Source organism: Rattus norvegicus, chromosome 19 (assembly GCF_021556685.1).
Source record: "Rattus norvegicus strain SHRSP/BbbUtx chromosome 19, alternate assembly SHRSP_T2T, whole genome shotgun sequence".
Taxonomy (NCBI): domain Eukaryota; kingdom Metazoa; phylum Chordata; class Mammalia; order Rodentia; family Muridae; genus Rattus; species Rattus norvegicus.
The window spans coordinates 48,954,476-48,976,767 of record NC_141552.1 but is presented as its reverse complement, the minus strand read 5'-3'; the positions used below and the strand labels follow the sequence as shown (position 1 = coordinate 48,976,767).

At 52.0% G+C, this 22,292-nt stretch overlaps 1 protein-coding gene across 3 annotated transcripts; it reads left to right on the top strand.

Moving 5' to 3' along the window:
* Window positions 1-313: 313 nt before the first annotated feature.
* On the top strand, window positions 314-22,262 carry Slc12a4 (solute carrier family 12 member 4). 3 transcript variants are annotated; one of them, XM_087594338.1, is made up of 25 exons: window positions 733-807; window positions 2,015-2,055; window positions 5,366-5,460; window positions 6,735-6,866; window positions 9,291-9,437; window positions 9,537-9,591; window positions 11,193-11,323; window positions 13,133-13,374; window positions 13,516-13,730; window positions 14,280-14,444; window positions 14,524-14,622; window positions 14,901-14,958; window positions 15,429-15,603; window positions 15,972-16,090; window positions 17,261-17,359; window positions 17,610-17,729; window positions 18,070-18,174; window positions 18,390-18,558; window positions 19,057-19,252; window positions 19,367-19,536; window positions 19,985-20,116; window positions 20,212-20,319; window positions 21,132-21,316; window positions 21,451-21,584; window positions 21,693-22,262. In XM_087594338.1, exons 2-25 carry the CDS (start codon window positions 2,034-2,036, stop codon window positions 21,782-21,784), a joined length of 3,165 nt encoding a protein of 1,054 aa, XP_087450464.1. In that variant the 5' UTR covers window positions 733-807; window positions 2,015-2,033; the 3' UTR covers window positions 21,785-22,262.
* Window positions 22,263-22,292: the final 30 nt, after the last annotated feature.

The following is a 22,292-nucleotide window of genomic DNA, read 5'->3' as shown; positions in this document are numbered from 1 at the left end:
AACAGAAAGTGATTGAGAGCTAATTAGATTCAGGGCGCAGAGCCAGGGCACCCTGTGCTCCGTCTCACCATCATAAAATCCCTAAAGTTAAAACGACTTTCCCTCACTTTATTAAGTATCGCATCTGGGGCTCAGAGAGGGCAACCCCTTAACCAAAGTCACACAGGAACCCAGCCCTCCAGCAGCTAGAGTACTTCATTCCCCGGGGTCCTCTCGCCACCTCCTCAACACCCCTCGGGGAGGAGCCGACCCGAGCCCCTCCTGCTCCCCGCCCCCCGAGGGGCGGCCCGGGGGGCGGGTGGAGGAAGTGAGCGCAGCGGGGTGGAATGCGAGCGGGCGGGGCAGGCCAGCCTGGGGCGGCAGGGACAGCCGGCTGGAGGCCGGGACTGCGGGCCAAGCGCGCGCGATGCCTCACTTCACCGTGGTGCCGGTGGACGGGCCGCGACGCGGCGACTATGACAACCTCGAGGGGCTCAGTTGGGTGGACTACGGGGAGCGCGCCGAGCGGGAAGACTCGGATGGTGAGGGTGCGCCCGGCGGGGGCTGTGGTCAGGACGGGGGGCGTCTACACGAGACTCGCGCGCCTTCGGACGGCGCGCGCAGACGTCCATGCGGGACTCCACTTTTCTTGCTCCCAGCGCGCTCAGACCGACGAGTCCTTTTGGTCCGGGACTCCCGGGCTAGGTCGTCCTCCACCCAACCCCAGCTCCTCCCCCGAGGGCCGCGGGCGGGGGCTTGCAGACGTGGCCGCCTAGGGAGGCCGGCTAGCGGACTGCCTCACTCTGGCTGGTGCCGAACTCGCCTCAGGTCCGGGTCCAATGGAAGCCTGAATTGCAGCTCCCTCACTTTCTGTGAATCGCCCCCATCCTCTTGAGTGTCATCCTCTTTTCCGTATGACTCACCGCCCCTCTCTTGTCGTCTCTCTACCCCTGCCTCCTTGCATACTGGCCGGGTAGGAGCAAAGGGTGTGCTCGCCGAAGGGCCTGTGTGTTGGCTTTGGTGTGTAGATCTGTGGGTACCGTGGACATCTAGAGAGCAGTCACACCGGGCTAGGCTTGTCTAGGCACTGTACATGAAGCAACTCGTTTTAATCCTCTCAACCTTCCCCATGGGACAGGTTCTGTTACTCGCACTTGGGAAGGAGTTAAGGGAGGTGGGGAAGAGTTATATAACTTGTTCCAGTGGGATTCAAACCCGGATATGAGAGTGTAGTGTCTTAACTTAACCTAGGCTAATTTTAGGGCTGGTTATAGGGGTAAACTGTTTCTCCCTTCCAGTGCCTCTTTCTCCGTCTTCCACCCGTGGAGGTGCCTCACACTTGGAGTGGGAACAAGGCTGGGAATATGTATAGCTTTATAGGCATGTGTAAGTGCACGTGTGTATCTGCGTATCACAGGGTAAAGGCAGGGTCAGGTCAGGACGTCCTCATGGCTACTGTTTCCAGCAAGGCTGCCAGAGATGAGTTGGTGCTATGATAACAAATGCCTATGATGTCTGGGACTGGCCGTGATAGGAACATGTAGGGAATGTGTGTTGTGTCTGGTGATGGTATCAGAGGCTGTCTGATAGATCTCTAATGTTGACTTGCTGGGGGTGGGGGGGTTCGTCTGTGCTTTACGTGAATGATGGCTGTATCACCTGTCCGCCATGTGTAGATGGTGTCCAGGCCAGGGGGCATGGACTGCCAGATGTCACAGAGATTTGTCAGGTTTCATAGCTATGTCCAACATGTCTGGCTGCCCTTGGCCTGGTTCAAGGGGAGTTTCCCTCCTTCCCTAGGACTGGAAGGATGTTTGTCCCCAGATGATGTGCTGAACTGCATCCTTGAGATTAGCCCGGACCAATGAGCAGTACTGAGCCTGTTCTTTGGCTCCGCCTTGGTCCCTCACAGGTTGACAGAAGTAACCTGGAGCTCTGCTGGCTGCTGGCTATGTCCTGCCAGATCTCTCCAGACTAGGCCAGCTCCTCCCACCCCCACCCCTTTCTTCTCTGCTATTTACTCCTTTTCCTCTAGATTGTGGTGTGTCTACAGCATGGGGGATACCCTGCCTCCAGGTAAGTGATTTTGCTTCTTCTTTGTAGATATAGCGAAGGGTTAGAGAGCACAGAACTATCTTAGGCCCAGCTCTCTTAGGATATCCCCCCCCCCAACACACATACACACACACACACACACACACACACACACACACACACACACACACATGCCTCTGCTGAGGGGCAGACATAGGCCTGCTCATCTAGGTGGCTGGTGGCAGGAAGGTCATGGAAGGACCTTATCGGTAGAGGCCATGCACATAGGGACCAAAAAGGTCACCCAGGTCACTCCCTACCATTGGGGCTTTCACTGTTGCTGGTAAGAAGACACCTGTGTACTTCATAGGGAGCCCTTGGCCTGAGCTGTGCTCTGGTTCTCTAGGGGTCTCAGGTAATGTCTGAAAGCCTGGAGCCTGGCGGGCAGGCAGGCATGCCTAAACCTGCCCTGGAATTTTTGGAATAGCTGAGGCCAGGGCGGGTAGCTTGAAGTTTAGGGGAGTATAGACCTGAGGCTCTGCTTAGACCCTTTCATATCCCCATAATCCTATGGGAGGGGTCCTTAAGTGGGGCTTCTTGGAGTGCCCTGCCTGTATTTGAGACCAGACAGTACCTTTTCTGATGCATCAGGGAAGCTGGAAGAGGGAGTTATTGTCTCTGTTTCATGGAAGGTGACAGAGCAGTGTGGAGGCACTGAGAAGTTTTCTGTAGGTCACACAGGGCAAGGGGCAGGAATTCAAGAGAGCCTGCTTGGCCTCTGAAAACCCAGAGGCTGGGTCAGCACACAGTGGGCAAACTATGTATACCAGAGGTCTTTTTTTTTTTATGCTGAGGTATCCCAGAGTGCTCCCTAAATGGACTAGGATCTAGAATGTGAAAAGAGAACCGTGCAGCTCAACTCCCATGGCCCCCCTCACTAGACAGCCTTGTCTTGTTCCCGGAAGGGGTGATTGACATGTACCAGAAGGTAAGGACTGGAGATTTTAGAAGAGTTCTGAGCCATCAGGGAGTGATGCTTGGAAGGACAAAGCATCAGGTGGGTCATGGAGAGTGATACTGTTGTGTGCTCAGCTCAGTAGTTGGTAGGATGTTTTTTCCTTTGGTTTCTTTTCAACACAAGGTCTCATGTAGTTCAGGCTAGCCTTGAACTTGATATAGAACTAAGGATGATTTCGAACTTCTGATTCTCTTATTACCACCTCCTGACTTTTGGCATTTCATGTCTGTGCCACCAAGCTCAGCTTCATGAGGTACCAGGGATCAAACCCAGGGCTTTGGGCATCCTAGGCAAACACTCTACCACCTAAGCTACATTCCTAGTCCTCTGGCCTCTTTGTTTATTTTCTTTTTGCAGTCCAGGCTGCCCTGGAAACTACTGTGTAGTCTGAATTGACCTTGAACTCAGGCTTTCCCTCTGTAGCCTTCCAGGGGCAAGGATTACAGGTTTATACCACCATACCTAGGTCTACATCGGTGTTTCCCAACCTGTGAGTCAGAACCTTTTTGGGGGGGTCTAACAGCCTTTTTACAGGGGTCGCCTAAGTCCACTTGAAAACGCTGAGATTTACAATTCATAACAGCAGTAAAATTACAGTTATGTAGTACCAATGGAATAATTTTATGATGGGGGTCACCACAATATGAGGAGTTGTATTAAAGGGTTGCAGCATAAGGAAGGTTGAGAACCACTGCTCTACCGTTTCTAGATAATAATAGATTCTTCCTAGAAACCATTGGTATCGGTGGTGGGACAGCCTGCAGTGTGTGCATTCAGAATAAATGGTATTTATTTCCAGCTTCATGGAAGGAGTCAAAGGGAGAGGGGCAAGAGCTGAGAATAATTTATGGAGACTCCTAGCAGGCAAGGCAGAAAGGGAAGTAAACTGAGCTGTAGAAACGCCATTTTCGTTTGTTATTTTCTTTATGTTGGGGTAAAGGATTTCAGTATGAATGGCAGCCATGGCTGGATTTTGAGATTTTTTTTCTTGTGATTCCTTATCCTGAGGAGCTACCTGGCCTATCGGGTTTTAACGGGGCTTGGTGGGTTAAAAGGACTGCTGGCTTTGGCACTGCCCTTCATCTGCACAGTCATCCGCTATGGAACAGAGAGTCAGGGGTACAGAGCCAGGCACATGGACCTCCTATGATCCCAGCATTGGGAAAACAGACAGGAGGAGCCCTGAGGCTTGCTGGCCCCCAGTCTAACTGAATTGGTGAACTCCAAGTTCAGTGAGAGACCCTGGCTCAGAAAAAATAAGGTGGAGAACGAGAAAGGAATGCACCTGAGGTTGACCTTGACCCCCTCATATGTAGACTCATACATCCACCTCAGGTACATATACAAAAAAGAAAGTGTATGAGGGCTGGCCATGGTGCTTATCTGTAATCCCAATCCTTGGGAAGCTGGAACAGGAGCATTGGCACAAGTTTGAGAACCTGTCTCAGAGGAGGAAAAGGAGGGCATAAAAGAATGTGTGTGTGGCCCAGTGGTCAAGCATGAGTCTGTGGGTTTGATCCCAACACACAGCAAAAACAGATGCGCCGGCTCCTTTCCGGCTGGGAGGTTCTCTAGTTTTGAAGTCTGATTTTCACCAGTCTGAGATTTGAGTCAGGGCTGGCTTCTTAATCTGTTCCGATGCAAACTCGCTGGATCTGGGAACCAAAAGGCTACTGGGTAATCTTGACAGCAGTCCATGCCCTTGCATTTCCAATACTTAACTCACAATCCATCTGGTGCCCCAGCTTTCCCAATGTTTTTTTCTGGATCCTTGTACCCATGCGAGATTGGCTCCATCTCCCAGTATGCTCTGGGTTACCCTATGGGACACCCAGTGCATGGTGGGGTAGTTAGCTGACCCCTTGTAGGCCATGGCAGCAGAAGGCATTCTGTGTGGTTTCCTTTTCCTGGAGGGTGAAATGGTGCCTTGTACTCTAGGAGCTCCAGATCCTTGGGAGGAAGGAAGGTGGGGCCTCAGGGTTGGTTATGGTCAGGCCCCGCCTTCTCAGTAGTCCCCGCCCTTCATGTACACTCTCGTGGCACCTATGTGGAGATTTGAAGTTTTCTACTATGTGGAATGACAACCCAGGATTTGATCCCTGGGTTCGCTCTTTACAGCCCTTCAAGAAGGCTGACAAGTGATGGGAAAACAAAAGCAGAGCATGTAAATGCTGGGGCTTCCAAGAGCATTTTAGAGATGGTGTGTGTTTGCCGCTTCTCAGCCTCTCGGCAGAAGGGCAGAGCTATTTTGTGGGTTGGCTTTCTGGATTGGGGTATAGGCTGGGGCCCTGGGAGGTAGCAACTCACTGGAATTCTTTCCCTCTCTTTCTACAGGACAGGGTAACCACAGAGAGAATAGTCCCTTCCTTAGCCCTTTGGACGCCTCCAGAGGAAATGACTACTATGACCGGAACCTGGCACTGTTTGAGGTATCTAAGGAGCCATTCAGGTGTGGTAGGCTGGCGGGGGCTTCTCCGGACCTCTCAGCTAAGCATCAGGCTGGCTTCTCTCCCAGCCCCGTCTGTCCTCCCCTCTTTGCAGCCATCCAGGCTGTGGTTTTCTTGGCTCTTTCAATACACTTTGCCTTCCCAGAACCACTTGCAAACTTACCTCAGTTCTCCAGAGCCGTTCACTTTTGCCTTCCTTGCAGCCCCTCACAAAAGTGATTACTTCCTTCTCCCCTCCATTCCTAAGGCTTCTCCCAGTCCATGGCTCTGCTCTCTACTGTGGATAGAATCTTTACTTTCCTATTGGCTCTTCTAACAGTTCCCCTCTGGGTACAGAGGCCTGTTTTTCCTCCAGCCTATGCCTTACTCTGCCTTCCATAGCTAGAGCTGTAGTGGACATGTCTCTGGAAAGATTGCCATGTTTGTGCCTTCCAACTGCAAATTTCCCTTTCAAGACCCAAGTTGAGAAATAAGCTCTGGTTGGGGATTTAGCTCAGTGGTAGAGCGCTTGCCTAGCAAGTGCAAGGCCCTGGGTTCGGTCCCCAACTCCGAGAAAAAAAAAAAAATAAAGAGAAATAAGCTCTGGATTTAAGACATGGTTCAGATTCCTAAAGTCTGAACCCGTACATTCATCTGCCTCACAGACAAGTAATGTTGGCTTCTCGGTCTCCACACACCGTTTAAGGGAATAGGGTATAGGGTCAGAAAGGACCCGACAAAAGCTTAAGATAGTGGCCAGGTGGCAGGGAGAGTCACAGCAGCTAGCACAGTCACGGTGTTTAGGACACAGGGGCAGGGAACCCTTGAGCCTCTCTTAGTGCTAGAAGTCTAGTGCTCTGTCGCCACTTGAAGATGTGTGTGTATGTTGATGTGAATCCTAGACCCAGCCATAGCTTCAAAGTGGTGAGCAGGCAGGCAGAATGAAGTGTGCAATCTGTCTGCCTGCCAGCAGATCCTGCCCTTCCTTCTCCCCTGAGGCAGGTGATTTTCACAAATGGGCTGGAGTGATTACAGCCAAGGTTGCGCAGAAAGAGCAAGCCACTGGGCTGGGCCTTTGAATGCTGCCTTCTGGGGTGTGGTGCCCACACCTGCCCAGTTAGCAGGCTTGGGCTTCCCCAAGCAAGAACAGGGATCAGGTCCAGGCCTGCCTCAGGGCTTGGCACTGGGCCAGCAGCCAAGCTGCTGGCTCCACTCAGGTAGCCTGACACTGGTCTAGCCTGGCCCGTTGCCATCTAGCCCCGTGGCTCTGTTTACAGGAGGAGCTGGACATCCGCCCAAAGGTATCATCTCTCCTGGGCAAGCTTGTCAGCTATACCAACCTCACCCAAGGAGCCAAGGAGCACGAGGAAGCTGAGAGTGGAGAAGGTGGCCGTCGGAGAGCCGCCAAGGTGAGCAAGTCAGCGTCAGCAGAGGGACCACATCTGTTGGAGGTAGATGTTTTCCTTTGTGGTGTTGAACACATGTAGACTGGTGGATGGTAGGCATGGAGGGTGAGAAATGAGTGCCTCAAGCTGAAGGAGCTGTCAAAGACCGAGCTAAGTGGGATAGCAGAGCTGAAGGCAGAGGGAAGGAGAGCCTCAAAAGCTCCTTGTACATAGCTATCAGCATACGAGACACTGGTTTAAGAGTGGAGCTGGGGGGTTGGGGATTTAGCTCAGTGGTAGAGCGTTTGCCTAGGAAGCGCAAGGCCCTGGGTTCGGTCCCCAGCTCTGAAAAAAAAAAAAAGAGTGGAGCTGGGATCTTGAATATTATTTACACACACACACATACACACACACACACACACACACACACACACACACACACACACACACACTCACAGAACTTTGAGATAGAAACCTGGCTTGGTAGTTCATACCTGGAGTTCTAATAATTTTAAAGGGGCTAAAGGAAAAAGATCAACTGTCCCAGAGGCTATCTTGGGCAAATAGCTGTGCTTGGAAGGAACTGGGGTCTGGTCCTGACTGTGCCATTCTTGTTGACAGTAAGCACAAACCAAAAAGTAATTCCTGGTTGAAATAAGCAGCTTCAGACCTTCTTATGAGAAGCAGAGAGGTAGAGAGGTAGAGAGAGAGAGAGAGAGAGAGAGAGAGAGAGAGAGAGAGAGAGAGAGAGAGCGCACCAAGCTAAAGTGTATCCTCTCCCTTCTACTTATAGACATCTGCCCACTCCTCAGAGAGGGCAGCTGATATCCTGAAGTGGTCCAGACCTGACCACTGGTTGTGATTTTGTTGGCATGTTCTGAACTAAAGATAGCAAGAACTCTGCGCGTCTGTAGCTATCCCCATCCAGGCCTGTAGGGGAGTTTTGCTCAGTGATGGTAGGATCCTTGGATGATGCTGGGGAGCCCATGGCTAGGAATGAAAAATCCCCCAAGAAAGGTCTATGGGAGAGAGACCTGAGTTAACCTAGCTTAATCAGGAGCCTGTGAATGCTCAGCCACCCAGTCTACCTGATTCTCGTATAATGGTGTAAGAAGCTAGGGAGCCCTGGGCCTCAGACAAGATGACCGGAAGCAGGGAAGGAGGGTCTCCAGTCAGACCGTGCCTGAACTGAGAGTCAGCCTTCCCCTGGCAGCCACTCCTGCTCTAACCCAATGACCTTCCGAGGCTGCCAGGGGTTATTTAGGGATGCAAAACGCATTTCCGGCCCAGCCCTTTCCCACACTGCTCTTTTCTTAGAGTGACTCAGCCTAGGATGGGGGTAGGAGTACTTGCTACTACCATTGTCCAGTAGGTGGTGTCCTCTGAAAAGGGCTCCAGAACCCAATAACGTTATCTCTCAGCTATACAGCCTTGTGTGGGACGGTGTGGTCTTTTCTTGAAGGTCCTCAGGCTCCAGCCCTGGCCTAGCTTTAGGGAAGAAGAGGCTTTTCTGGGGTTCTGTGGATGTCCTCAAGACATCACTGGCTTGGGCTGCATCAATATTGCCTCTGTACACACAGCCTCTGCCATGGCCGCCTGGATAGCCCCTCGCTTGCCCTTATAGAGTTGAGAAACTACCAAGCTGTATGCTAGAGTGTTCTTGTTTACTCACAGCCTCATCTCTGTTCTGTCTGTGGGATTCCCCTAAATCAGAAGGGACTTTGAAGGCACCACTTACTGGGTTGAGGAGCACTTTGAGGGCCTTGTTTCTGTTGGTGTTAGAACAGTAAACAAGCTATATTAGTCAGTGTTCTCTAGAGGAATAGAACTTAAAGAATATAAATATAATAGTATGTATAACATATATTTAATACACAAATATATGAAATGTATAACATTTAAATTATGTAAATAATTTCAAAGCTTGCTTAGTTTACATGGAGACCGAGGACTTCACAGGACCTTATCTAAAAAACAAATGCACAAAAACAGCAGAAGAGGAGGAGGCAATTCATTGGTGTGGGGAAAGAGCTAAGCTTTGTACAAAAACAGTATGCATAAGGTTTAGGACCTTACACCGAGGACAAGAGTAGGGTCGAGTCCGTCGAGATGGCTCAGTGGGTAAAAGGGAGGCATGAGACTAGGGGCCTGAGCTTGAGAGAACTGACGCTGAGTACCATTCTCAGACAACCACATGCATACTGTGGCATGCACATGCCACTCACACCCATACAATAATGATTAAAAGAAGAAAAGTCGGGTGTCTTACCTTCTTAGCCTGAGCTAGCTTCCTATGGATGAGCCTGCAGAGCTATCCTAGATCTGCTCTTACGTCCTGTGCTCCACTGGACCCTAGGTATAGAGGCGGCTAAGTGACTAGGGCCTCCTTCCTGTGGCATGTCTGTACCTCTCTGACACCGTGTGCCTGCTCCCCTCCTGCCCACACAGGCACCCAGCATGGGCACCCTTATGGGAGTGTACCTGCCCTGCCTGCAGAATATCTTCGGGGTCATCCTCTTCCTGCGGCTGACCTGGATGGTGGGCACAGCTGGCGTGCTGCAGGCTCTCCTCATTGTCCTCATCTGTTGCTGCTGTGTGAGTGTCCCTGTGCCCTAGAGCCAGGCTGGGCATGGGGCAGGTGACTCTTCAGAGTCCACCCAGCTGAGCTGCTCATCCAGGCCTTTTCTCCTACAGACCCTGCTGACAGCCATCTCCATGAGTGCCATCGCCACCAATGGTGTGGTTCCAGGTGAGTAAATGCCACACTCATGGGGCCTGTTGTAAGGGACATGCTTAGAATCCACTCCCATCTGCCTGCTGGCTGCCATTGTCTTTCCTCCTCAGGCAATATCTGGTAGAGTCCTATCCTTGACTCTTAAGACAGTGCCTGCTGGGAGTGTTCCTGCCCAGCAAACTTTGAAACTGCCATCGTGTTTTGTTAATGGAGAGAGGGCTCAGTGGTTAAGAGCACTGACTGCTCTTCCAGAGGTCATGAGTTCAATTCCCAGCAACCACATGGTGGCTCACAACCATCTGTAATGGGATCCGATGCCCTCTTCTGGTGTGTCTGAACACAGCTACAGTGTGCTCATATACAATAAATAAATAAATAAATGAATGAATGAATGAATGAATGAATGAAAGAAAGAAAGAAAGAAAGAAAGAAAGAAAGAAAGAAAGAAAGAAAGAAGGAGAGTAGTGTGCCCTGCATAAGAAAGAGTGGTGCATGTTTACCATGAGAGCTTAAAGAGGCAGAAAACAGAATGGAAAACCAAAAGTACCCACCAGGCTTACCACCAGGCTTAGCTCATTACTGCTAGCCTTTTGAAGGGACATAGTCTTTGGCACATACAAACCATTAGTCTCTTTGTGTGCCTATATACAAATGATATTTTCCATATATATGCACCTATATATGTTATGTATTTCTCCAGATTTGGAATTTTTTCTTAAAGCGGGTTATGCTATGCTAGGATATAACCCATGTATGGGATAGCTTCCTATTAATGGATTCTTCTTTTTCTTTTTTTTAAAGATTTATTTATTTATTATATATAAGTACACTGTAGCTGTCTTCAGATACACCAGAAGAGGGCATCAGATCTCTTTACAGATGGTTGTGAGCCACCATGTGGTTGCTGGGAATTGAACTCATGACCTCTGGAAGAGCAGTCGGGTGCTCTTAACCGCTGAGCCATCTCTCCAGCCCGGATTCTTCTTTTTCAACTGTATTTTTTTTTTTTTTTCTGGTCTTCTGTGATATGGCTGGCCAGAAACTATGCAGACCAGGCTGGCTCTGAACTTGAAGGGATCTTGTTTCTGCCTCCTGTGCTGGGATTATAGGCATGTGCCTTTTTTCCCCCCTCACCACTATTGTTATCAACAGTCTGGAATACCCTTGATGCTTCCTATAGGGGAGTCCTGGAGGTGGGGTTACAACATAAAAGAAATTGACCCCTTCGGTGTTTTTTGAGGCCTGTTAGAATTCAACAGCAGTGTTGGATCCGTCTTGTCTCTGTACTCTTACCACTTTGGGGCCCAGTATTGACTGTCAGTTTTCTTGGAGTGCTCGATTCTAATGAAAGCAAAGACTCAGGCAGGCCTGTGCTGAGCCACGGGGACAAGAAACCAGACAGGACAGATTCTGCGCTGGTCTGTTGTTTTTTTTTTGTTTTGTTTTGTTTTGTTTTGTTTTGTTTTGTTTTGTTTTTTTCGGAGTTGGGGACCGAACCTGCGCTGGTCTGTTAAAGAGAAAAGCAGTTTGCCCTTTTAGGTATTTGTGGAGGTTTGCTACAAGAGAGATCTCACTGAAGAATTGGTCTTGACTTATGTACACTTTCCCCATTATAGCTGGTGGCTCTTACTTCATGATTTCCCGCTCTTTGGGACCAGAATTCGGAGGTGCTGTGGGCCTATGCTTCTACCTGGGGACCACATTTGCAGCAGCCATGTATATCCTAGGAGCCATTGAGATCTTGCTGGTGAGTTGGGCTAAGCCTCGATTGACCTTAGTTCCATCCAGTCTTTCTAGACTCCAGAGGCCCTAGTACTTCTATCATGCCTAGCCAGCATCTTGGGTTTTCTAAAGGGAGGCCTCTAGGGAGAAGGCTCATTACTCAGATCTTGTCCCCGACCCCAACCCCCACCCCCTTTTACCTTTATGATGGTTTGGGCCAAGCAGGGAGGAGGCCTGGTTGCCTTCGCTTGAGCCTAGATGTTTCTTCTACAGTTTTGGGCCATGGCAGGGTGTCTGCCAAGTGTTGACAGATCTTGATACAGAGATTGCCCCCTAGTCCTTTGTGGGCCCTAACAAGCTCTGTCTACCCCACACTCTGGGCCAGGGTCTTTTAGACATATTTTCTCCTTGTCCTTAAGTCAGAGGAAACAGTCATGGACTGCTACATAGAGGTCCTTGAGTCCCACAGGTGCTGTCTTAGACGCAGCTCCCTACTCACCAGTGAATGACCTTGGCCAATGGGAGAGAGGCCTGGTGGAGAAGGGGCACAGCCATGAGGAGAGTAACACAGGGTGACAGGCGCCTCCTTGAAGATCCAGAGAATAGATGTTCAGAGATATGGCGTGGCACTACAAACCAGAAGCCCGGACTTTTTTTTTTTTTTTTGGTTCTTTTTTTTTCGGAGCTGGGGACCGAACCCAGGGCCTTGCGCTTCCTAGGTAAGCGCTCTACCACTGAGCTAAATCCCCAGCCCCAGAAGCCCGGACTTTTTGTCTGATTCTCTGAGTATTTATTTTCTGTTTTACATTTCTTCTGTGTTATTTGGAGTTATGTAAGGAAGTGTGTCTCTTCTCCCCAGTGTGTGTATTTATTCAACCATGTAATTATATGGGTTTCTGGAGGCCTATTTTGTTCTCTGGGCTATTGGGTATAATCCAATACTGTCATTACTTTATTGCCCAAACTGCTGTTTTCTGGCCGTTCCTTCCACAGGTTGGCACCTGTGTCTGTATTTTCTCTTCTTCTTTTCTTTTTCTTTCCTTGTCTTTCAATGATGCTTTTGTTGAGCCACAGCATGCATGGCAAACAGTTCATTTATCCATTTGAAAGTATACAAGTCAGGGACCAGTAAAATGGCGTAGTGGGTACAGGCACCTGCTACCATGCCTGACAACCTGAGCTCAATCCTCAGGGCCCTCCCGGAAGGCAAGGACTGACTCCTGTAATTGTCCTCTGACCTACACACCTGCTTGTCATCCTCCCCACTAAATAAACCAATGTTTGTTTTCTCCATTAACACACGACTCAGGGGCAGTGGTGGTACTTGCCTTTAACCCCACCAGAGACAAAAGCATCTCTGTGAGTTCCTGAGGTCTGCCAGGGCTACAAAGTGAGATACTGTGAAAAAGAAAGAGAGAGAGAGAGAGAGAGAGAGAGAGAGAGAGAGAGAGAGAGAGAGAGAGAGGGAGAAGAAAGGAAGGAAGGAAAGGAAGGAAGGAAGGAAGGAAGGAAAAAAGGAAAAAGAAAGCTCACAGGTTACTGGTTTTTAGCATATTTATAGGGATGTAAGCATTGCCAGAATCAGTTCAGAATATCTTCACTACTCTAAGAAAACCTTCACTAGTAATCACTCTCCCTTCCCCTCTCCTTTAACAGACACTAATCTGCGGTCTCTCTGTGGGTTTGCTCTTCAAGATGTTGTCGAGACATCGTGTACTGCTGGTCTTCTGTGACTGGCTTCTTCTTGCAAACACACTTTTAAAAGAAAACCAAAATGACAGGTTTCACTCCCCAAATAGAAGGTGGGAACTGGAGTTCTGTCCTCTTGTTTCAGACCTACATTGCTCCACCAGCTGCCATCTTTTACCCATCGGGCACACACGACATGTCAAGCGCCACCTTGAATAACATGCGGGTGTACGGAACCATTTTCCTGACTTTCATGACCCTAGTGGTGTTTGTCGGTGTCAAGTATGTGAACAAGTTCGCCTCACTCTTCCTGGCCTGTGTGATCATCTCCATCCTCTCCATTTACGTGGGAGGCATCAAGTCCGCTTTTGACCCTCCTGTTTTTCCGTAAGTAACTGGGGCATTTGTCCAGCCATCGCACTGACACCATTTCCAGGCCTTTGATGCTCCGTATCCCTCAGATTGCTTGGGTGGGAATAGGCTAGGGCTCCAGTCAAGCTGGCGCTAGTCCTTCATCTCTCCCTACAGGGTGTGCATGCTGGGCAATAGGACTCTGTCTCGGGACCAGTTTGACATCTGTGCCAAGACAGTTGTGGTGGACAATGAGACAGTGGCCACCCGGCTGTGGACTTTCTTCTGCCACAGCCCCAACCTTACTGCTGACTCCTGTGACCCCTACTTCCTGCTCAACAATGTGACAGAGATTCCTGGCATACCTGGGGCAGCTGCTGGTGTGCTCCAGGGTGGGTCCTCCCTCCTGTGTCCTGAACCCCCCAGCCCCAGCCCACAGGCTGAGCAGGAAAGCAGAGCACAGAGCTGTCCTTGTATGCCCAGATCAAGGGGGAAGGGCGTGGGGGGTCAGGTTTGGCTGCCTTCCCTACTCAGCCGTGTCTTTTTAGCCTGCCTTCTTGCAACTGAATTCTAAGTGAACGGAGCCTGTTTGGCCAACATCCCAGGCCCGCAGCAAACCCTATAAAGCTCTGCATTCCCCTTTCCTGGCTACTAGCCCCTGATGCTGTGGGGGTGTTCCCACAAGAGTCATAAAAGGCCTCTGTCTGAGAATCATGCCATAGTGAAGTCTGGGCTGATGAGGGTCTGCTCAGCTTTATCTGTCATAGCTCTAGCAGGACAGCCTCCTCTCTGGCTAAAGCAGCCCTATGGCAGACACCACAACCACCACAATCCCCAGAGCTGCCCGAGATTCAGCGCATCTGTAGGATCTTGCTGGGCTGCCCCAAACTTCCCTGGGGACATCAGTGATGCTGTAGTGGTGATGCTTCTAACTTCTACAGAAAACCTGTGGAGTGCTTACCTGGAGAAGGGTGAGGTTGTGGAGAAGCATGGGCTGCCCTCCACAGATACCCTTGGCCTGAAGGAGAGCCTGTCCCTGTATGTGGTGGCCGACATCGCCACATCCTTCACCGTGCTGGTTGGCATCTTTTTCCCTTCTGTAACAGGTAAGATCTCCATGCCCACACACTTAGCCCTACCCAAAGTCCTGGAGAATCCCTGAAGGAATCTTGTCTGTTTTTGGAGGCATCATGGCTGGCTCAAACCGTTCCGGGGACCTCCGTGATGCTCAGAAGTCTATCCCTGTGGGGACCATTCTGGCTATTGTCACCACTTCACTCGTGTGTATCCTTTCCCAGGCATGGTGGGGCATGTGTCAGAAGGTACCTCTCTATGTATAAGTTGCCTGACAGTGTGTGTGGGCATACCACACACATGCAAACCTGGAGACCTTAACCCCCACTTTGCACCTGCACACAATTTGAGAATATGCAGGCATTCACCATGGGACCCTCTGAGGTCTGCAGGTCAAGGCTATGGCTGTGAAGACCACTAGGGTGCTGGGTGGGAAATGAGTTGGAGCTACAGTCTGGTGGGATTCTAGCTTCCTTAATGCAGTCCAGACTTCAGCAGTGTGATTCTCTTCGGTGCCTGCATCGAGGGTGTGGTGCTCCGGGACAAGTGAGTGAGCTCTGTCCCTTCCCTGCCAGCTTTTTTTTTTTTTTTTCCCCTGGAGCTGGACCAAACCCAGGGCCTTGTGCTTGCTAGGCAAGCGCTCTACCACTGAGCTAAATCCCCAACCCCCTGCCAGCTTTTTTTGCCCTCACTCTAGCCCTCCCCTTCCCCCCACACATACACCCAGGGTCCTACACATCTCAGATAGTTGACTTCCAGTAATGATCTATGTAACCGGGTAGGCCAGGCCCCTCTCTCTGACTTTTGCTCCTGGGAGGACAGTGACATTAAGATCAAAGATGAGGTAAAGGGCAAAGATACAAGGCTAAGAGCTGGCAACTGGTCTCCAATAAAAGCTAGAGCCTCTCCTCTCCTCCATTTTTCCTGACCCCTGACACCCCTTTACTCTTGAGCGGCTCTACCCAAGGCTTGGAGGGCTTCTTACCAGGAGCATGGTCTGAGCCTGGCCTCTGCAGGTACGGTGATGGCGTCAGCAGGAACCTGGTGGTAGGCACCTTGGCCTGGCCTTCACCTTGGGTCATCGTGGTCGGCTCCTTCTTCTCAACATGTGGTGCCGGCCTCCAAAGTCTCACTGGGGCGCCACGTTTACTGCAAGCCATTGCCAAGGATAACATCATCCCCTTCCTCCGGGTAAGCCCTCCTGTCTATCCCATAGCCTTGATGCTCTTGGCCCACTTCCTGGCAAGGGAGGAGGCCGATTCAGATGCGGTGAGGTTTGCCTACAGTGGCCCTGGCCTTGGCAACCATCCAGGGGCTGCTGAGAGCTTCTCTGGCCCTGTTTGCTGTGAGCACTCTGTCTAGACCCCGAATCCTGTGGCTCATCTATGCTTCATCCAAAGCACAGAGACCCAGAGAAGGAGAGTCAGGAAAACTTGTGACTCCATAAGGACGGGCATAGCACTGGGACCAGAGGGATGCTAGGAGAACAGGTTGTGACTTGTGGCTGCAAATGTGGGTAGTGGCTATGGTAGGGACAGCTCCTTTTCTGGTGCTTGCAGGTGTTTGGCCACGGGAAAGCCAATGGTGAGCCAACGTGGGCCCTCCTCCTGACAGCGCTCATCGCTGAGCTGGGCATCCTCATCGCCTCCCTTGACATGGTGGCCCCCATTCTTTCCATGTGAGCTGGGGAAAGGGCAAAGGGAAGTCATGGAAAAGGCTCCCTGAGTACCCCAGCTCCTCCCAGTGATCCTGTCTGGTATCTAGGTTGCCACTGGGAGATGAGCTGGGCTAAATGGGGAGCTGGCAAGGCAGTTTAGCCTGATTTCAGAAGCCAGCCTGGTACATGCACAGTACTGAAGAAACCCACAGATCCTAAGACCCATGGTAGGAGCCTTCCTAGAACAGAAGGCCAGAGATGCCCATTTTGAACAGGGCGAGCACCTGGTCTGTTGCCTCATCAAAGGCATCACGGTCTCATTCATGAAGTGAGTGTGCCAACGCCTTGTGGGTGGTGTCAACGTGATTCCTAGGGATCCCTGAGACAGTTTGGTTTCTATTTTCACCTCTGCCCATGTCGGGGTCCTCGCCTATACTGCTCCACAGTAAATGGTCCTTACTTGTTCAGTAATGAAGGGTCTCTACTTCACCACTAACTCAGCTTATAGGTCCTGAGCAGACTCCAGCCCTCCCCACAGCCAGGCCTGTCACATCTGAGGTTTTGTCTTCGGAGCATTCCCCATTCCCCACGGATGTGCATGCCTCAAGCTATGCTTGCCATAGGCATCTTGAGAGTGGCTCTTGCTGGCACTCTCAAGACCTACTCCCCCATAGGAGTTCCTGCCCCCTGATATCTCTCTTCCTATTTTGCCCTTTCTCTTCACCGAGGATGGAATTTGATGCCCTGTCCCCTCATTCCTCAGAAGGACTCACACAGCCTGCCTTGCCTGTGTCCCACATAAAGCACAGCATCTTGTCTCTCCCCTTAGAACAAAACTACATGGTCCTTGTTCCTTGTCGTGCTTTCCTGACTTACTCCCTGGCCTCCAAATGCTCGATAACCCCCATTCAGCTGATTGCCTGGGCCACAGGCTTATATAGCATCTTGTCATCTGTCACACCGAGCCATTCCCCAGCCTTCCTCCACATTCCAGCCCTGGACTCGGTCCCTTTCTCACCCCCTCGACTGGTGAATACTTACCCATCCTCTGCCACTTGGCTCTGAGGACATTTTCTTAGTCCTGCTATCTATCTGCATCAGGCCTTAGGAGTGGGTTCCTGGAGTTAGGAGCCATGGTGTATGTAGCCTGAGGGACCAAGGAAGCTTTTCTGCACCAACTACCTCCTGTAGGTTCTTTCTGATGTGTTACCTCTTTGTAAACTTGGCCTGTGCTGTGCAGACACTTCTGAGGACCCCCAACTGGCGGCCCCGGTTCAAGTACTATCACTGGTAAGTTGCCTGCTGGATGCCTGGGGCAAGTCTCCTGATACAGGTTACCACAGGGGGAAGCCACAGGCCCCGTTCAGGAGGAGGTCTGGGTTTCCGAGGCAGCCTTTGCTTCTGAAACACTACAAGGAGGGAGATTCTCTGAATGGAGACTTGACCTGCTTCATACACCCAGCTTCTGACTTGGGACCTATAAGGGCCACCAGGGTGTGGGACAGACTGACCAGGCTTCCTGTCCTCCTCTCTGTCCCAGGGCGTTGTCTTTCCTGGGCATGAGTCTGTGCCTGGCTCTCATGTTTGTCTCCTCCTGGTACTACGCCCTAGTGGCCATGGTCATCGCAGGCATGATCTACAAGTACATCGAGTACCAAGGGTAAGTGGAAGCCATCCAGCCTGCCGATAGCTTACGTGACAACACAGGGAACTAGCTGTCAAGTTAGGAGGGTCTGAGTATTGGTTAGGTTGGCAGTGGTGGGCTGGGTCAGCTTTCCTTCTGCAGTGGATGCTTGGTCTGTGGTTGGGGGCTGTGACTCAAGGCCTGGCCTTCCTGCAGCCCATACTCACACCGAAATCCCTGGGTAAAGGGTTAGGGGTGGAGCGCAGTAGTAAAGCACTCACTTAGAAAAAGAGGGAGGGAGAGAGGGAGGGAGGGAAGGAGTCCAGGAGATCTGGAGGTAAACCGCAGGCTCAGTGGCTTGTGGTGACATCCACAGGGCTGAGAAGGAGTGGGGTGATGGGATCCGAGGCCTGTCCCTGAGTGCCGCACGATATGCACTGCTGAGACTAGAGGAAGGGCCTCCTCACACGAAGAACTGGCGGTAAGCACGCCCCCAGACCAACGGGACCCTCTCAGGGTGGGTTCTGTAGTGTCCCCCAGGAGATCATAGGAGGACCCTCTTGCTGTTGAACCCTTGCATCTGGGCTACCCAAACTTGTGGGAGTCCACATTCTGAGAAGGAAAGAAGAGGACTCTTGGGAAAAGGCCAGACCCTTAGGCTGTCTAACTAGACCCTTAGTCGTTTGACTACTATAGGCCTCAGCTCCTGGTGCTGCTGAAGTTAGACGAAGATCTTCATGTGAAGTACCCTCGGCTCCTCACCTTTGCCTCCCAACTTAAGGCTGGGAAAGGCCTGACAATCGTTGGCTCTGTCATCCAGGGCAGCTTTCTGGAGAGCTATGGGGAAGCCCAGGCTGCTGAGCAGGTAATGGTCACGGGAGGGAAGAGAACTTAGCCAAATCATTGGTTTCTGGGGTGCAACAGGCATATAAGGGAGGGTCTAGCCAGTCTTGGTTGGCCAAATGGACAACACTGTCACCATCTTGACACTTGAATAAGTATGGTTGTCTCACTTAGAAACCATGGCCCTTGGACTGGCAAAACATCTCAGTGGGTAGAGACACTCATGTATAGGCCTAATGACTTAAGTCTGATTCCCAAATTCTACAAAGAGACAAGGATGAGACCCACTACCAAGAGTTGTCTTTTGACTCCATATGATGTGCTTGCACTGCATTCACACACACACACACACACACACACACACACACACACACACACACACAAATAAAATTCAGCAAACATGACCTGTGTGTGGTAGCTTACTCCAAGGTCTCCCTGTGAACCCCAGAGTTCCAGAGGGATCCTGGTTAGGGTGGAAACTGGTGGGCCTTGCATTTTGATGTTCGTGTATTCCCCACAGACAATCAAGAACATGATGGAGATTGAGAAAGTAAAAGGCTTCTGCCAGGTAGTGGTGGCCAGCAAGGTTCGAGAGGGGCTGGCCCACCTCATCCAGTCTTGCGGCCTGGGTGGCATGAGACATAACTCCGTGGTGCTGGGCTGGCCCTATGGCTGGCGACAGAGTGAGGACCCACGTGCCTGGAAGACCTTTATCGGTGTGTGAGGGTCTGGCATCTAAGCTGGGCCAGGGGCCAAGGGCCAGGGTTAAAGTGAGGTGGCAGAGACCAGAGGGTCACAGGCTGGCAGTCAGCGGTGCCCCTCCTCCCTAGACACTGTGCGCTGCACCACAGCTGCCCACCTGGCCCTGCTGGTGCCAAAGAACATAGCTTTCTACCCCAGCAACCACGAGCGCTACCTGGAGGGCCACATTGATGTGTGGTGGATCGTGCATGACGGAGGCATGCTGATGCTGCTGCCCTTCCTGCTGCGCCAGCATAAGGTGCTCCAGCTGGCTGGGCACGGGCGAGGGTGGGCGGCTGGCTGGGCACGGGTGAGGGTGGGCGGCTGGCTGGGCACGGGCGAGGGTGGGCGGTTGGCTGGGCACGGGCGGGGGTGGGCGGCTGGCTGGGCACGGGCGAGGGTGGGCGGCTGGCTGGGCACGGGCGAGGGTGGGCGGCTGGCTGGGCACGGGCGAGGGTGGGCGGCTGGCTGGGCACGGGCGGGGGTGGGCGGCTGGCTGGGCACGGGCGAGGGTGGGCGGCTGGCTGGGCACGGGCGGGGGTGGGCGGCTGGCTGGGCACGGGCGAGGGTGGGCGGCTGGCTGGGCACGGGCGAGGGTGGGCGGCTGGCTGGGCACGGGCGGGGGTGGGCGGCTGGCTGGGCACGGCCGGGGGTGGGCCCCTAGGAAGCCGGGTGTGATGAACCAGTCACGTGACCCACTGCCACAGGTTTGGAAGAAGTGCCGGATGCGCATTTTCACCGTGGCCCAGATGGACGACAACAGCATCCAGATGAAGAAGGATCTGGCCATCTTCCTGTATCACCTCCGCCTGGAAGCTGAAGTGGAGGTGGTAGAGATGGTGAGCTGCCCGCCCTGCACTGTCCCCCGAGGGCCCCAGCCCCCGATCATGCATCCCAGTACTCATCACCCCACCCCACCCCCCCATCTCTCCAGCACAACAGTGACATCTCGGCCTACACCTACGAGCGGACACTGATGATGGAGCAGCGGTCTCAAATGCTGCGACAGATGAGGCTGACCAAAACAGAGCGGGATCGAGAGGTGAGTGACCATCTTGGTTCGGGTTTGGTAAAGATCCAGATCACGCCTTTGAAGACACTGTCTGTTGGATATACCAGAATGACTTGGGACTAGGCATGGTGGTCATATCTACAATCCCAGTACTCAATAGGTGGATTCCTGTAAGTTTGAGGCTAGCCTGGTCTACATAGTGAGTTCCACTCCAGACCAAGGACCTGCCTCAAAAACAAAACAAAACAAAAAGATAGGGATGGTGGCCCGTGCCTATAATTCCATTGCTTAGGAGGCTGAGGCAAAAGCCAGCCTGTCTTTTTTTTTTTTTTTTTTTGGTTCTTTTTTTCGGAGCTGGGGGCCGAACCCAGGGCCTTGCACTTCCTAGGCAAGCGCTCTACCACTGAGCTAAATCCCCAACCCCAGCGCTCTACCACTGAGCTAAATCCCCAACCCCAAAGCCAGCCTGTCTTTTTTTTTTTTTTTTTTTGGTTCTTTTTTTCGGAGCTGGGGACCGAACCCAGGGCCTTGCGCTTCCTAGGTAAGCGCTCTACCACTGAGCTAAATCCCCAGCCCAAGCCAGCCTGTCTTTAACCTAACAAAGAACCTCATTTGTTCTGCCTGCACCAGAACCATTTCTTTTTTTTTTTTTTTTTTGTTCTTTTTTTCGGAGCTGGGGACCGAACCCAGGGCCTTGCGCTTCCTAGGCAAGCGCTCTACCACTGAGCTAAATCCCCAGCCCCTACCAGAACCATTTCTTAGACAGGCAGGATAGCCATGTTGGGCCAGCCAGGCCCCCATTTTCCCAGAGTACCAAGGATTCATCCTCTGGCTGTCCTCAGGCCCAGCTGGTGAAGGACAGGCACTCGGCTCTGAGGCTAGAGAGCCTCTACTCCGACGAGGAGGATGAGTCTGTGACAGGCGCTGACAAGATCCAGATGACATGGACCAGAGACAAGTACATGGCTGAACCCTGGGACCCCAGCCATGCCCCTGACAACTTCCGGGAGCTGGTGCACATTAAGCCGTGAGTACAAACCATGTTGAGGTCTGGGATGGAGGGGGAGCTGGGACAAGCATGCTGTGTAGATGGGCCAGGGACAGAGACCTCTTGGCTAGGTAGATAGTTCTCTGGCCTGTGACCAGCCACTTGGTCTGCAGGGACCAGTCCAATGTGCGGCGTATGCACACTGCTGTGAAGCTCAATGAAGTCATTGTCACACGCTCCCATGATGCCCGCCTGGTCCTACTGAACATGCCCGGCCCCCCTAAGAACAGTGAGGGTGATGAGAACTGTATCCTTTTGTATAAAGGCTGACAGTGGGGAGCTATCCTTTCCCCTCTCCTTGAGTGGAAAGTTGTCTTGGCCCTGTGGCTGCCTCCTTGACATGACAACCCCACAGACATGGAATTCCTTGAAGTCCTAACCGAGGGCCTTGAACGGGTGTTGTTGGTGCGTGGTGGTGGCCGGGAAGTCATCACCATCTATTCTTGAGCCCGATGGAGTCTTGTGGCCTGGAGTTGGGTTGTCTAAGACAACAGTGCCCAGCCTTGCACCTACTTGCCAGTTCTGCCTTGCCCAGCCTTGCTTTGGACTAGCTTTGCTAGGTCTCCAGGGAAACCAAGCTTGGGCCTTGCAATGGGAATGGATCCGAGGGCCCACGGGACCTGGAGGATTTAGGGACTTTCCCCTCCCATACTCCAAGGGAGGCCTCTCCTGACTCGAGATGACTGGTGAGGGCTGATGTGGGATTTGAAGTCCCAGACTGGCTCACAAGTGCTATTTATTGTATATTTATTGTGTGGATGTCATCATTTCAGAAAGGGGGGAGACAATAAAAGGGGGAGCCGAGCTGGGCCTGTCTGCAGGAAGATCTGGCTCAGGCTGCTGTGGGCAGCATCAAGCCAAGTGGAATGGAGCTGGCCAAGCTGAGCCTGACTTTTTTCAATAAAACATTGTGTACTTCTGGGCCTCCTGCTGCCCCAGCTTTTTCCCCTGGCGC